The 12,455-nt window shown below is 37.5% G+C and overlaps 1 protein-coding gene across 1 annotated transcript in view; it reads left to right on the top strand.

Moving 5' to 3' along the window:
• ANAPC1 (anaphase promoting complex subunit 1) overlaps positions 1-12,455 on the top strand; it is an 87,710-nt gene that overhangs the window by 64,914 nt on the left and 10,341 nt on the right. Inside the window, exons 35-42 of the mRNA XM_016216200.2 lie at positions 2,246-2,322; positions 2,856-2,946; positions 3,044-3,097; positions 4,006-4,199; positions 7,974-8,060; positions 9,783-9,900; positions 11,074-11,151; positions 12,020-12,087. Of these exons, the coding sequence (XP_016071686.1) occupies positions 2,246-2,322; positions 2,856-2,946; positions 3,044-3,097; positions 4,006-4,199; positions 7,974-8,060; positions 9,783-9,900; positions 11,074-11,151; positions 12,020-12,087 (767 nt within the window). The remainder of the gene's footprint in view (positions 1-2,245; positions 2,323-2,855; positions 2,947-3,043; positions 3,098-4,005; positions 4,200-7,973; positions 8,061-9,782; positions 9,901-11,073; positions 11,152-12,019; positions 12,088-12,455) is intronic.

Genomic DNA, 12,455 nt, shown 5'->3' with positions numbered 1-12,455 from the left:
AGATAAATGTATGGAGAATAGATAACTAAATATTGAGTCTTGTAGTCCAAGAATATAAAATCCATTTATTTAGCCCTTTTAAAATTTTTCTCAGAAAGGTAAGCGTCTTGAACAGTTTTTAATAATTTTGTTCCTAAGTATTTTATAGTCTTTTATTATACAGTAAGTGGAATTTTACTGTAGAATTTTGTTTTCTAATTGCTTTCTGCTATACAATTGATATAAAATATGAAATTAATATTTGTATGTCAACCTTTTAACCTGTGGCATTTACATGCATATATTAGTTAAATAAATAGTTTTAATAATAAATATTATGTTAGGTCTGTCTCATTGTCATTTTTTTCCAAAAAGACTCCATTCTGCCTGTCTGATGCAATGCCTTGCTGTACGTTGTTTAGGTATTCCCCCCCCCCCCCCCCCCCCCCCCCCGTGTGTGTGGGAATGATGAACTCTTTTCTGAATGTCTCTGTATCCTTATGCTATGAACTTCTCAAAGTCAGCTACTGTTTCTTTTCCATCTTTTTGTTTCTAGTAGCTAGTACCCAGTGGTAGAGTTTATTACTGTTACCTTGAAAGAGGACAGACTGGTAGAAATTCACCTGGCTAGTAAGGGGTGGGGTCATACTGAAGCTGTAGGACTTCAGATCTTGAGATTTTTGCCTTGGACAGAGGAGTTTGGTAGTCTTTTCTTATTTATTTCCTGTGTGCCCCAACTTGCCCTTGAAGAATTACATTTCTCCCTTTGATTACTCTCTTATATATTTGAATTTTTTTTTAACTTTAGGAGACCATAGAAAAGGTGACAAAGACCAGATTGAAGAGCCAGTTGTTTACAACTGAGGTGCTTAATGATGCTTTTAAATCGTTTATGATCATTGTGGTGTTATGATAGGGGTGGTACAGTTCAATAATAATAATAATGATAATAGCTGACACTTATAAAGGACTTACTGAGTGCCAGGCATTGATTTTAAGAGCTTTTGAGTGGATTAAGTCTTCTAATTCTCACAGAACCTAGAAGGTAGGAACCCCTATTATGTTCACTTTACAGGGGAGGCATAGAGCAGTCAGGAAACTTGCCTCTGGTCACGGCCTTGTGTGTGGCTCTGTGGGATTCAAACTAGGCCTTCAAGCTCCTTTTGAAGACAAAAAAAAAGAGCTTACAAATGCCTGCTCTCAAAATAGAAGCATTTCATTCCTGTATGATGTTATAGTTTAACACTTTAATTTAGGTGAATGTTATAACCCCAGGTTATCCATATATATATCACTCACTTTGGAGTTATATCAGTTTTTCAGAATGTCACTCAATTTCTGTGTAAGTAGCATTCAAAATTAAAAATAAAGACTTGAGAGGAAGAACAATGGGTAGTTACCAGTTTACATTACACAGCCAACATAATTGTGTACCTCATTGAGATTATCACAGAGAAAAGGTATTTGGAGTTTTTTGATTTGGTGATAGATAGTACATAAGAAGATTGTATCATAAATGACTTCTGAGTATTTACTGTTTTATTGTAGAAAGCACCCTGAAATGTTATTCTCCTGAGCAGTCTTCTAAAAAGAATGATAGGAATAAATCTTGAGAGTTCCTCTGTTCTATGTACTTGCTTTCACATGTTTAGAAAACATACAGCCTTTTCTTTTTTATTTGTGTTTTTTAAGTGAAGCAGGTAAAATCTCTTCTTGGTTGTTAGAGCTAAATACTTTTTTTTTTAAAATAAATTCGTGTTCACTACCTGTACTAAAAGGAAAGGGATGTTTCTACACAGTAGTTGCAGATTAACACATTGACATTTCTGTTTAATGCTTACTAAGTGCTAGAAGCTCCCCATGACGAAGAAGCGCACATGTCTGAGTTGAGTTCTCTCCAAGCGCATTTTCCTCCTTCCTGCTGCTTTCTGGCATCACTGCCCCAACCCTCCTTTACAGCCGTCATCTTTTCATTTCAGCTCAATGGTGTGAGATATTATTACTTTGCTATTGATTCGGAATATATACTGAAGTCCTCTAGAACAGGTTCATTCAGTCCTATTCAGTAATTGTTCTCATTGGGCCATCTTAGATTTGAAATTGGGTTGCTTGGATGTGATTAAAATATAGGCCTTTGAATGAAATGGTTTGGCAAAGCTTGTTTTATATAACATGGCCATGATAAGCAGTATGTTATTTTTCAGATCATTAAATATTTGTAACTTGGATATTAATGTTCAGGTATTCTTGGTTTGTATCTTCACAGATTATAAGAGAAAATAGTATCTCTCTCAGTGAAATTGAATTGCCTTGCTCAGAGGATTTGAATCTGGAAACTTTGTCGTAAGTTATGAAATGTGGAATACAAATGAGCTATTCTAGCATCTGTCAGATAAATGATAGGAACGTACTCTGTAAGAGCAGTACTGCCCTTGACTTTTGAGTAATTCCGAATCCCTCTGTTTCTAACCATTGCTGATCAGATGTTCAGAGAGAGAATTTTTTTGTTTGCTTTTGTTTAGGTCTTTTATTTAGAGCTCTTGCCCTCAAAAACCAATATTGGAGATTTAACTTGATAAAATCCTCTTTTATACTTTCCATTAAAAAAAAATGGCAGTGTTTTTTAAAATTATCTTTTTTTGCTGCATATGAAACATGCAGGCAGGAGGCGCACTTTATCAGGAGGGGCCACGTGGTGCTTCTGCTGAGAAAAGGGCACAGGAACCTGGGGATTGAGTAGAGGCACAACTGAGCATCCTCAGGATAATAGAAAGTGGTTTAGAGACAGGAATAGTTATTATTACACCAAGATAATACTAAAATGAATATTAAGGCAGGATACTGATCATAGTAAATTTCTTGTAATCTGTCTCTAGGCAAGCACATGTCTACATAATTGCAGGAGCCTGTTTGTCCCTGGGTTTTCGATTTGCTGGCTCAGAAAACTTATCAGCATTTAACTGTTTGGTAAGAAGTATCTTAGTTTATTTCCTTCTGTTTTCTTTTTTCAGAAAGCCTTAATATGCTTCCTCTTAACTTTAAATTTTTTCTCTTGTTTTTCCAGCATAAATTTGCAAAAGATTTTATGACTTATTTGTCTGCACCCAATGCTTCCGTGGTAAGTCTTTATATGATGCATCTCCTTGGGAATAAAATTAAACTTGAAGGAGATTCACTAATAATTCAGTTACTTATATGTTGTTAATCTCTGTAGTTGGTTTGAATTTAGAATAGGAGATTTGAAGTTTTGGCTTAAGCTTGTATTTTTGTTCTGGGATATTTAGGTGAGAATATTCTCACCTACCCTGGAAGGATGCACAGGTGTCTAATTCCTGTGACAAGAGAGTAAGAAAAGCCATATCCTTTACGGATTATCATACAGTCCTCCATTCTGTCTCAGTACTGAATATTGATAATTGCCTTTAAAAAATTAGTATTTAGTGAAAATGCAGTTGTTTTTGAGGTACTGCTGCTTCAATGACAGGAGGACTGCAAGATTTTTATTTCCTGCTAAAATCCACAGATTTATGCAATATTGCTTATTATATGAGAAAATTGGAAACATCAGTCTAAAAGTAGTAAAGTAAGTTTGATTATGGTATATCTGTATATTCTTATACAGTGGAGCTATCAAAATTGTGTTTTAGAATTTGTTGTGAGATTGCTTATAATAGATTAAAAAGGTTAAAAATATTGTGTATAGTAATGCCTCTATTTTATTTGAAAATATATATATAAATACAGGAAAAGATTTGGAGAAAAAGACAGACAAAATATTTATAGCAGTTCTCTTTGGGTGTTATTATTCCAAGTGATTGTTATTACCTTTCTGATGTTTTATTTCCTGAATGTTCTACATTGAACTTAAATTTCATAATCAGAGAAAATACTTGTTCTTACAGATTTTTTAAAAAGTTATAAACATTTATAGTCTAATGACTGCCAATTTTTTGATAATGAAGAAATGTAACACAACAGTTGATAATAAAGAAATGTAATACAGTAGTCGTCTTTTCATATTTCCAGACAGGTCCTTACAACCTGGAGACGTGCCTGAGTGTGGTGCTGCTGTCTCTGGCCATGGTCATGGCTGGCTCAGGGAACCTAAAGGTTTTGCAGCTTTGTCGTTTCTTGCACATGAAAACAGGTGGTGAAATGAACTATGGTTTTCACTTAGCCCACCACATGGCCCTTGGAATTCTGTTTTTGGGAGGAGGAAGGTAAATGAATATTTATTTATTCAATGAAAAGATCTTATGAACACGATCTGTAAGAGTAACTTATTTTGAGTTTGAAGGTGCATGACAATTTTTGATTCTGACTAGCTGTTAGCTTATCTGGAGGCATTAGTACATGTTAAAAGAGCTTTTTTATGGTTTAACCATCATTTTATGTTCTCCTTAGTAGAGTACCATCCTCTCTCTAACATAGTTAGCATCACTGCATTTCTCAGAAGAGTGTGAACTCAGCACTTCGTTGCTAAGCTTCTTGTCCCCCACTGTTTAAGGGTTTTACTCTTTTACTGAAGTGCTTTCTCATGAAGGTTGAGAACACTACAGCCAACAGGTTCTATGGGATTTTCTTAGTTTTCAACTTCTTGCTATTTCCATTACCTATCATTCCTGACCCCTTTATCCTTTTGTAAGACTTCCCTGGCTTTTAATGACCTGTATTGAATAAAAATGCACATACAAAAATTGTACAAATCATAGGAGCACAGCTCAGTGAACGTCGGTGTTAGGACGGCGTAGATCAAGGTATATCTCAGAACACCCTCCTGACCACCAGTACTTTACTTCTGCCCAGAGATAACCACGAATTAGTTTTCTAACGCAGATTGGTTTTGCCTATTTTTGAAATTCAAATGGAATCATACACTATGTATCTTTTTGGAACTTTTGCTCAACATTATGTTTGTGAGATTTATCCCTGTTGCCTATTAGTCATGTTTTAGTGCTGTTTGAATTCCACTGTATGATAGCTACTGATTTTCTCTGCTGTTGGTAGACAGGTTGTGTTATCTCTAGTTTGGGGCTGTTATAAATAATACTGTTATGAGTGTTCTCGTACAGGTCTTTGATTAGTTGTATGTAGATCTAGGAGTGGAATTGAGTCATAGGGTGTATACGTTTGTTCAGTTTCTGTAGATAATGGCATCAGTGCTCCCAAGGGGTCATACATTTTACATGTTCATCAGCAGCATGTTCCGTTCTAGTTGCTCCCTGTCCTTGTCAACACCTGTTAGTCATCATAATTTTAGCCGTCTGGCAGTAGTATCTCATTGTGGTTTTAATTTCCTTTTCCCTGAATAATGATAATAACCAACTAGAAATCTTGTGTGATTTCCAAATCTCTTGCTACCTATTTTCATATTGGTTTATTTATTTTTCAAATTTTATTTGTGGTAAAATACCATAAAATTTACCACCTTAGGTATTTTTAAATGTACTGTTCAGTAGCATTAGTATATTTACATTTTCGTCTTGCAAAATTGAAACTCATACACACTTTATATAACAACAACTCTGTTTCACCTTCCCCCAGCCCCTGTCAACATCTATTCGCCTTTCTGTTTCTGTTAATTTATCTACTCCATGCTGGCTTATCATCATGATCCTGAGGCCTTGGTCAGTTTTGTATGTTGTAGTTCTCTTCTCCTATTCTTTGGCTTCCTTTTAACTCTCTCGATGAGCAGAATTATTATTTTTATTTTATGGTTTGTACATTTCTGTCCTCCTGATGAAATATTTTTCTACCCTCCCCCCCAAAATGAAGATATTCTATTTGTCTTCCAGAAGTTTTTTAGCTTTTCCATTCGTTAGGATTTAAAACCTATCTGTAACTGATTTTTCTGGTATTTTCCCCCCAATCAATGTCCCATTGTTATTGAGAAGTTTATCTTTTTTCCACTGTTCTGTGGAACCAGCTTTGTTGTAAAATAAGTGTTCGTATACAGGTATTTATTTCTGGGCTCTTATGTTTGATCTGTCTATGTATCTATACTTGCATCAATAGGGCACTGTCTTAATTATTGTAGTTTTATAATTAGTCGTTATAAGACTCTACTCGTACGGTAGAGTAAACCCTCTAAACTGGGATTTCTTTCTCAATAGTGTGCTTTTCTGTTCTTGGTGCTTTGCATTTCCATATCAGTATTGGAATTCATTTGTGATTTTCACACTAAATAACCTAATAAAGTGTTGGTTAGAATTGCACTGAGTCTGTCCATGGGTTTGGGAGGAACTAAAGTCTCTTACAGTGTTGAGTCTCCCAGTCTGTGAATGTGGTGCACCCCTGCACTTACTTCGCTATAGTGTGTGACCTTGGTCCACTGACACGATTTCTAAAGTCACGTCGGTTTGTTTGTCTTCTTTAAGACTGAACCAAAGACTGGAACTCGCCTTTCCAGAGCACAGAAAGCAGAGGTTGTCAGGAAGGTTGCATGCCCTTTTAACAGGCTTTGTACACTTGTTCTTTCTTTAATTATTTGGAATGAAGGATGGCTGAAGACTATTACTATAAAAATTCTTATTTTATGATTTTTGAAATGCTATTCTTTCAAAATAAGCCCCTACATTAATTTTATTCTCTTACTCAACCCCGTCTCATCATTCCACACTGTACGGCCCTACTTGCTCTTCCCTGTTGAGTAGGTTCCTCCCACGCTGCCCCTGTTCCTCTGGTGATTCCTGGTTGCTTCATGGTTATGTGTACTTTGACAGCATTTACGTTCAGTCTCAAAATTCTAACATTAATAGCTCACGTTTGTCTTTGGTTTTATCATAATGATAAAGAGAAAATGGCCTATTTTATGCACATGTCAAACTATGTCTGTACTTAAATTTTGAAATCTTTTCTTCCTAAATTCATTAAATATGTGTGTATGATAAATGCTAACTTCTTACTTGATACCCTGTATGAAAAAATAGATAGGGAAAGCAGTTGGGGGATGTGTGTGTGTGTGTGTGTGTGTGTGTGTGTGTGTATACACATATATACAGGGTATCCCAAAAAATGTGTACACACACTTTGAATAATTATAAACGCACAAAATAGGCCATTTTCTCTTTATCATTAGGATAAAACTAAAGACAAACATGAGCTATTAATGTTAGAATTTTGAGATTGAACATAAATGCTGTTAGAGTACACATTTCATTTTCAGAACTGAGCTATCAGCTGTTATAGTATCTACATTTTCTGGGACACCCTGTATATAATAAAATATATGTGTATGTTGATTTAGCTTCAACAGTGATGTTATATGATATCCTGTACCATCTTTATCTCAAAATATTTGTAAGAAAAATTCCGGAATTTTAGACTAATCTGCCTGTTTGCCATGCTGAATTTGAGCAACCTTAAAATAACTTGGAAGATTTTAAAAGATTTTTACTTACTAAGAGTATGTGGTGTGGCTTTTATAAAACAAGTTTATCATTGATAACAAAAAACGATTTGCATTTTGAGAAATAGTTTATACAATCAACTTTTAAATAATAACTTTTGCCTTTTTCACTTAGTTAAGTATTCTAAGGAAATGCTTACGCTTTTCAGAAATAGAACTTTTGAGATACCCAGTAAAAACCTTATATTTTTAAGGGTAGTGTTCATAATTTTATAAATAGGTACATATAAAACTGGAGAATAGGGACTATACTTCATACGTGACTTTGTTAACATTTGTAATCTCTAGGATTGTATTCATGCTCCTCAGTACTTTGCTATTTTAGGTTAAAGCTTTGCTTATTATTAGTTCAAATTTTGTAATTTAACATTTGTGGGATGTTGCTTCTGTTTTAAGTAGTACATGATCTTAAAATGGTTTGTGGATTGAGAAATGAAATGTTCACAGCATTGACACGTATTTTCAGGCCTTGCCATTTCAGTATGCCTTGCCACATTAAATACCCCAGTTGCCTGGTTTTCAAGAATGCCCTGAAAGTTTGACAGTATCATTAATTCTGTCTGTACCACCTGAATTTATCTCACAGGTACTCTTTGAGCACCTCAAACTCCTCCATTGCCGCTCTCCTCTGCGCCCTTTACCCGCACTTCCCAGCTCACAGCACTGACAATCGGTGAGTCCAGTGATTCTGCTCCACGTGATCTTTCTTGAGCTCTCTAAGGGGATAATGTTACCATGCTTTGGTTCCATGGACTCATTTCCAAATTAGCTTTATCGTGTTCTTGAACTTAGTTATCTTTCTGGGTATTTTTAAAAGTTTCTCTTACAAAGCATTAGCCAGAAGAGAACTTTGGACATTTGATTAATGGTTTGTTCTTTCACTGTACTCCAATCAGTAGAACTGCTCTAAATCCAGAAGTAGACCAGCAAGGTTATCTTTAGGGAAAAATTGATCAAGCAAAAGATAGTAGCCAAGGGGAACTGAAGATGATACATTTTGTGCTATAATTAATTCCAAGAAGAGAAATTTGTCTGATTTAGTGACAATGTCTATATGAATTCCTTTTTTCTCTGTCTTACGTGAATGCCAAGAAGTTTTGTATAAGTGACATGAAAAGGACAAGAAAAGCAAAATGCAGCAAAAAGTCAGTTTAGAAGTGGCAGTGAGCAGTAGAACCTCAAACACATAGGAGCAATCTGATAATACAAAAGCTCTGCCCTCAGAGCACAAAGAACCACCCACCCATACTTAGTTTCCCTAGATGTCAGGTACAGCAGATTTCCTGCACTGGAGTGAGGGAATGAAATAGCTACTTATGTTCCAGTGACATCTGAGATGACCAGTGTGCTCAATTGAAGGCACCCCAACAACTGCCCAGGGATGAAGCCTCATTGTGGTAGCGAAGCCATCGTTTTAAACTATATCGTAACCCATAGCGAAAGTTCTTTTACAAAAGTAGCCTGACCTGAAGCCCAAACTTTAATGATAGGTGGCGCATAAGCATTGTCATTAAATTAATACAATTTAGGAAAGATTTTTGAGTTCTTATGGTCAGCTCTTGGTTAGAGTGCAGTGGAGAGCTGCATGTACTACTGGCCATAGTATTAGTTGGTTTTGTTATTTTAAACAAAGCAATTTGGTGTTAAGCACTAAGAACCTTTATATAACTGATAAATACCAGTTTCTTCTGGCCATGATTGATGCTATTTCTAAGATCTGGGGGGGGGGGGGGGGGGGGGGATTTCGGTGGGAAGAGGGAGGGTGTTGCTGTGACTAAAACTTAAAAAATAATTTGAAGTCTCATTTTACCCTCCTTTTCCGGGATCTTAAAATGTAAAAGCTTTTTAGTGTGTTTAAATTCTAAAATATAAACCTTAAAGTTTTTACAAAATTTTTGAAAACTCAGAAAGCACACACAGAAAGAAGTATTGCCGCCGTCTCCCGCATTATTTGGTGCGCTGCATCCTGGTAGAAGAGCTCAGCCGGCGCTCTTTCTTCCCCCTTCTCCCCTGCCAGTGCGCTAGGGAAAGAACGAACTAGAAGTAAATGCCTTAGGAGCTGAAAAGAGGTGCCCGTGTTGAGCAGAAAAGGGTATTTGAGAACTGATTTTATAACTGATCAGTTACTACATATTTTCATGTTAGAGAAATTTTACCACCCTACAAAACCTTGTAACTGCAAACCCAAGTAAAGAGTTCTTCGGTAAATGTCTATAATTTTTAAAAGAATTTTTCTCCCACGGCTTTTTAACTGGGCCTTCTCACCTTCCTTCAGGACAACTCATTAGAAGATAGCGCGCTAGTGTCTGTCTGGTTCAGTTTGTCGGCCACAGCAGAGTGTAGAGCTCGAGCCCTTGTCACCGTTGGTTACCTCCTGTCTGTTTTCTGTGAACAGGTACCATCTCCAAGCTCTGCGGCACCTGTACGTGCTGGCTGCAGAACCACGGCTGCTAGTGCCTGTGGATGTGGACACAAACACGCCCTGCTATGCCCTCTTAGAAGTTACCTATAAGGTACCTCTTTCCCTGTTGTTTATTTGTAATTTTAGTACCACTCATTCGTCTTTGCAGGTCAAAATATTTCAAAAGCATTGTCCTTTAGAAGATGATAGTATTGAGTTGAACCCTCATAAAAACTGAAGCCTCCATAGTTCTCGCACATCCTGCGTGCCAGTCAGGTTCATTTACAGTCTGCGGGTCTAGGATCTTAGAGATCAGCAGCTGCCCTTTCATCCTTAGAGCTTTTTTGAAAGTGTCTCTGTTAACTTTATGTGGCTCATGGTAGTGTTCTAAAAAATGAACTAAGTTGGAACTGTTCTGAGATTTGTTAGCAGAGTGCTTTAAGGCCCACACTCCTGTGTTTGATGAGAGATCATTGATTTAGATGTAGGAGTAGATTACACATAATATATCCTTCCTTCAGTTCAGAATGATTAAATACCTTCTATGTATCAAAATTGTGCCAGGCTCTGGGATATAAAGTACAACATTGTCATATTCCTTGTCTATCCATCAGGGAGCCAGGCATGGGTTCCGTAAGGGTAGAGTGGTAATTGGAGGTATGTGCAGAATGCAGGGGGAGCAGAGAAGTGCTCCATCCACCTGGGGTGGGGAGCAGGGGAGGCAGTTAAGGCAGCCACTGTGTTTGGGCTGAGATGTGCCAGCCGCAGAGGTGTGGTCCCAACAGAGACAACATGAGGCCTGGCAAGTGCAGATTGGCAGTATCGCTGGCATTTGAGTGCAGGGCTCAAAGTGATGGAAGGTGATGCAGACCCACAAAGGCTTGAGCCCTTTGAGACTTGAGTATCAGGATTTTATGCTATTTGATAGTATGTGTACAGACTATGCGGAAGAGATGTAGTGATGTTTCTTTGTAGCTTCTCCTAACCCAGTGATTTTCAACCGGTGTGCCGGAAGAATTTTCAAAACATGCCATACCTGACCAGTGCCAAGAGGCACTGACCTCTTTTCCCTGAGCTTGTCAGATGAAAAAATGACAAGAGCCAACACACTATCTGTCTGGTGTGAATGAATCAAAATTATACCAATTTTTTGTGTGTGTGTGAGATTGGCAAAAAATATGTTTTTTGGTGTGCTACAGAATTTTAGTAATTAGTTTGTGTGCCAGGAGATGAAAAAGGTTGAAAATTGCTGCCCTAACTCCATAGTTCTCTTTTATTTGTGAAGGGTACTCAGTGGTATGAGCAAACCAAAGAAGAACTGATGGCTCCCACCCTTCTTCCAGAGCTCCACCTTTTAAAGCAGGTGAGTTGGATATGGTTTAGGGAGATCTATCCAAGGGGTAAGTTCAACCAGAATAGCATAGCATAGCAGATAGCTAAACAAAAGCTTATGCTTTCTCAGTGTAGTTTTTGTTTTTTGTCTTCAAATGAGTTGGTTTAATTCCAGGTAGTACAGAATTTGGGATAGAGCAAAGACTGAAGAACGCAGTGGCAGGATTCTGGGCTGGGTTTATTCTGACCTCACAGCCGAGGTTGAAATGGCTGAGTGAGAAGAGCTAATGAGATGAGCCACACTGCATGACTATTTTTACAAAAGTTTATTCTTAAATGTACGCCAGGCTCCAAGACAACACTTCATGCTAGCTATAGGTGGCAACAGATGTTATGACAGGGCATCTGGGCGTTAAAACAGGAAATGGAGTTAAAGATCACCACTCCCCCAGGCATAAGGAATATCTCACTTTTTGCCAGATTTCTTAATTCTACCTGTGGCCGGGGACCTTCCCCACAGCCTTTGCTTTTGGCCCCCCACATTTCTCACCTCTTTCTGCTGCTGCCTGAGTGCCTCATCACCCATGCCCATCTCCCTGACCACCTTCCCTGCTGGACAGGGTGCCTGCTGCTCCTTCCCTGCTTTCTTAGTGTTTTGCCAGAAATAGGAAAGCAGCCCCACAGGCAGGTGTCATGGGGAGTCGGGAAAGTCTTTCGATAGGTCAGATGGCCTCAGAACATGACTCACTTGCACCTTTGTCTGGAAATGGAGCTTGTTAACCTCTCAAAGTTTTTTCCAGTCTAGTTATTCTTACTCTCTCTGCAAAGCATGGGTTTCATTTTGTCAGACTGACACGTTTTCAGCATTGGGTTGACTGTATATACATTTGTCTTGGCAGATTAAAGTTAAAGGCCCCCGGTACTGGGAACTGCTCATAGATTTAAGCAAGGGAACTCAGCACTTGAAGTAAGTATATTGAATTTCTCAGATGTATCTGTAAAGTGAGTATGGGAAGGTGTAAATTACAGATTATTTTCTGGAATGGTTCTTGTCATCTTTTGATCTCACCCAGGATAATATTTTTGAAACAGTTGTGTTAGAAAGTGAAAATTTCAATTTAGAAATAAAACCCTAAATATTATAAGTTTATTCATTGAGAAACGTGAAGTGATTTAACTTGGAGCAGTAATGGAATTGTGTATTGGAGCAATAATAAACGATCTAGTTTAAGAAAACAAGGCTGATATGTGTGCCCATAAAGGGAATTGGATGACAGCTGAGTTGATGTTTGTCAGATGACACCTTCTGTTGTGTCTCTACCATTCTCTTCTTAT

Source organism: Miniopterus natalensis, chromosome 13 (genome assembly GCF_054644295.1).
Source record: "Miniopterus natalensis isolate mMinNat1 chromosome 13, mMinNat1.hap1, whole genome shotgun sequence".
In the NCBI taxonomy this organism is placed as follows: Eukaryota; Metazoa; Chordata; class Mammalia; order Chiroptera; family Miniopteridae; genus Miniopterus; species Miniopterus natalensis.
Note: the sequence above shows the minus strand (reverse complement) of the source record. Positions and strands in the feature narration are given on the sequence as shown.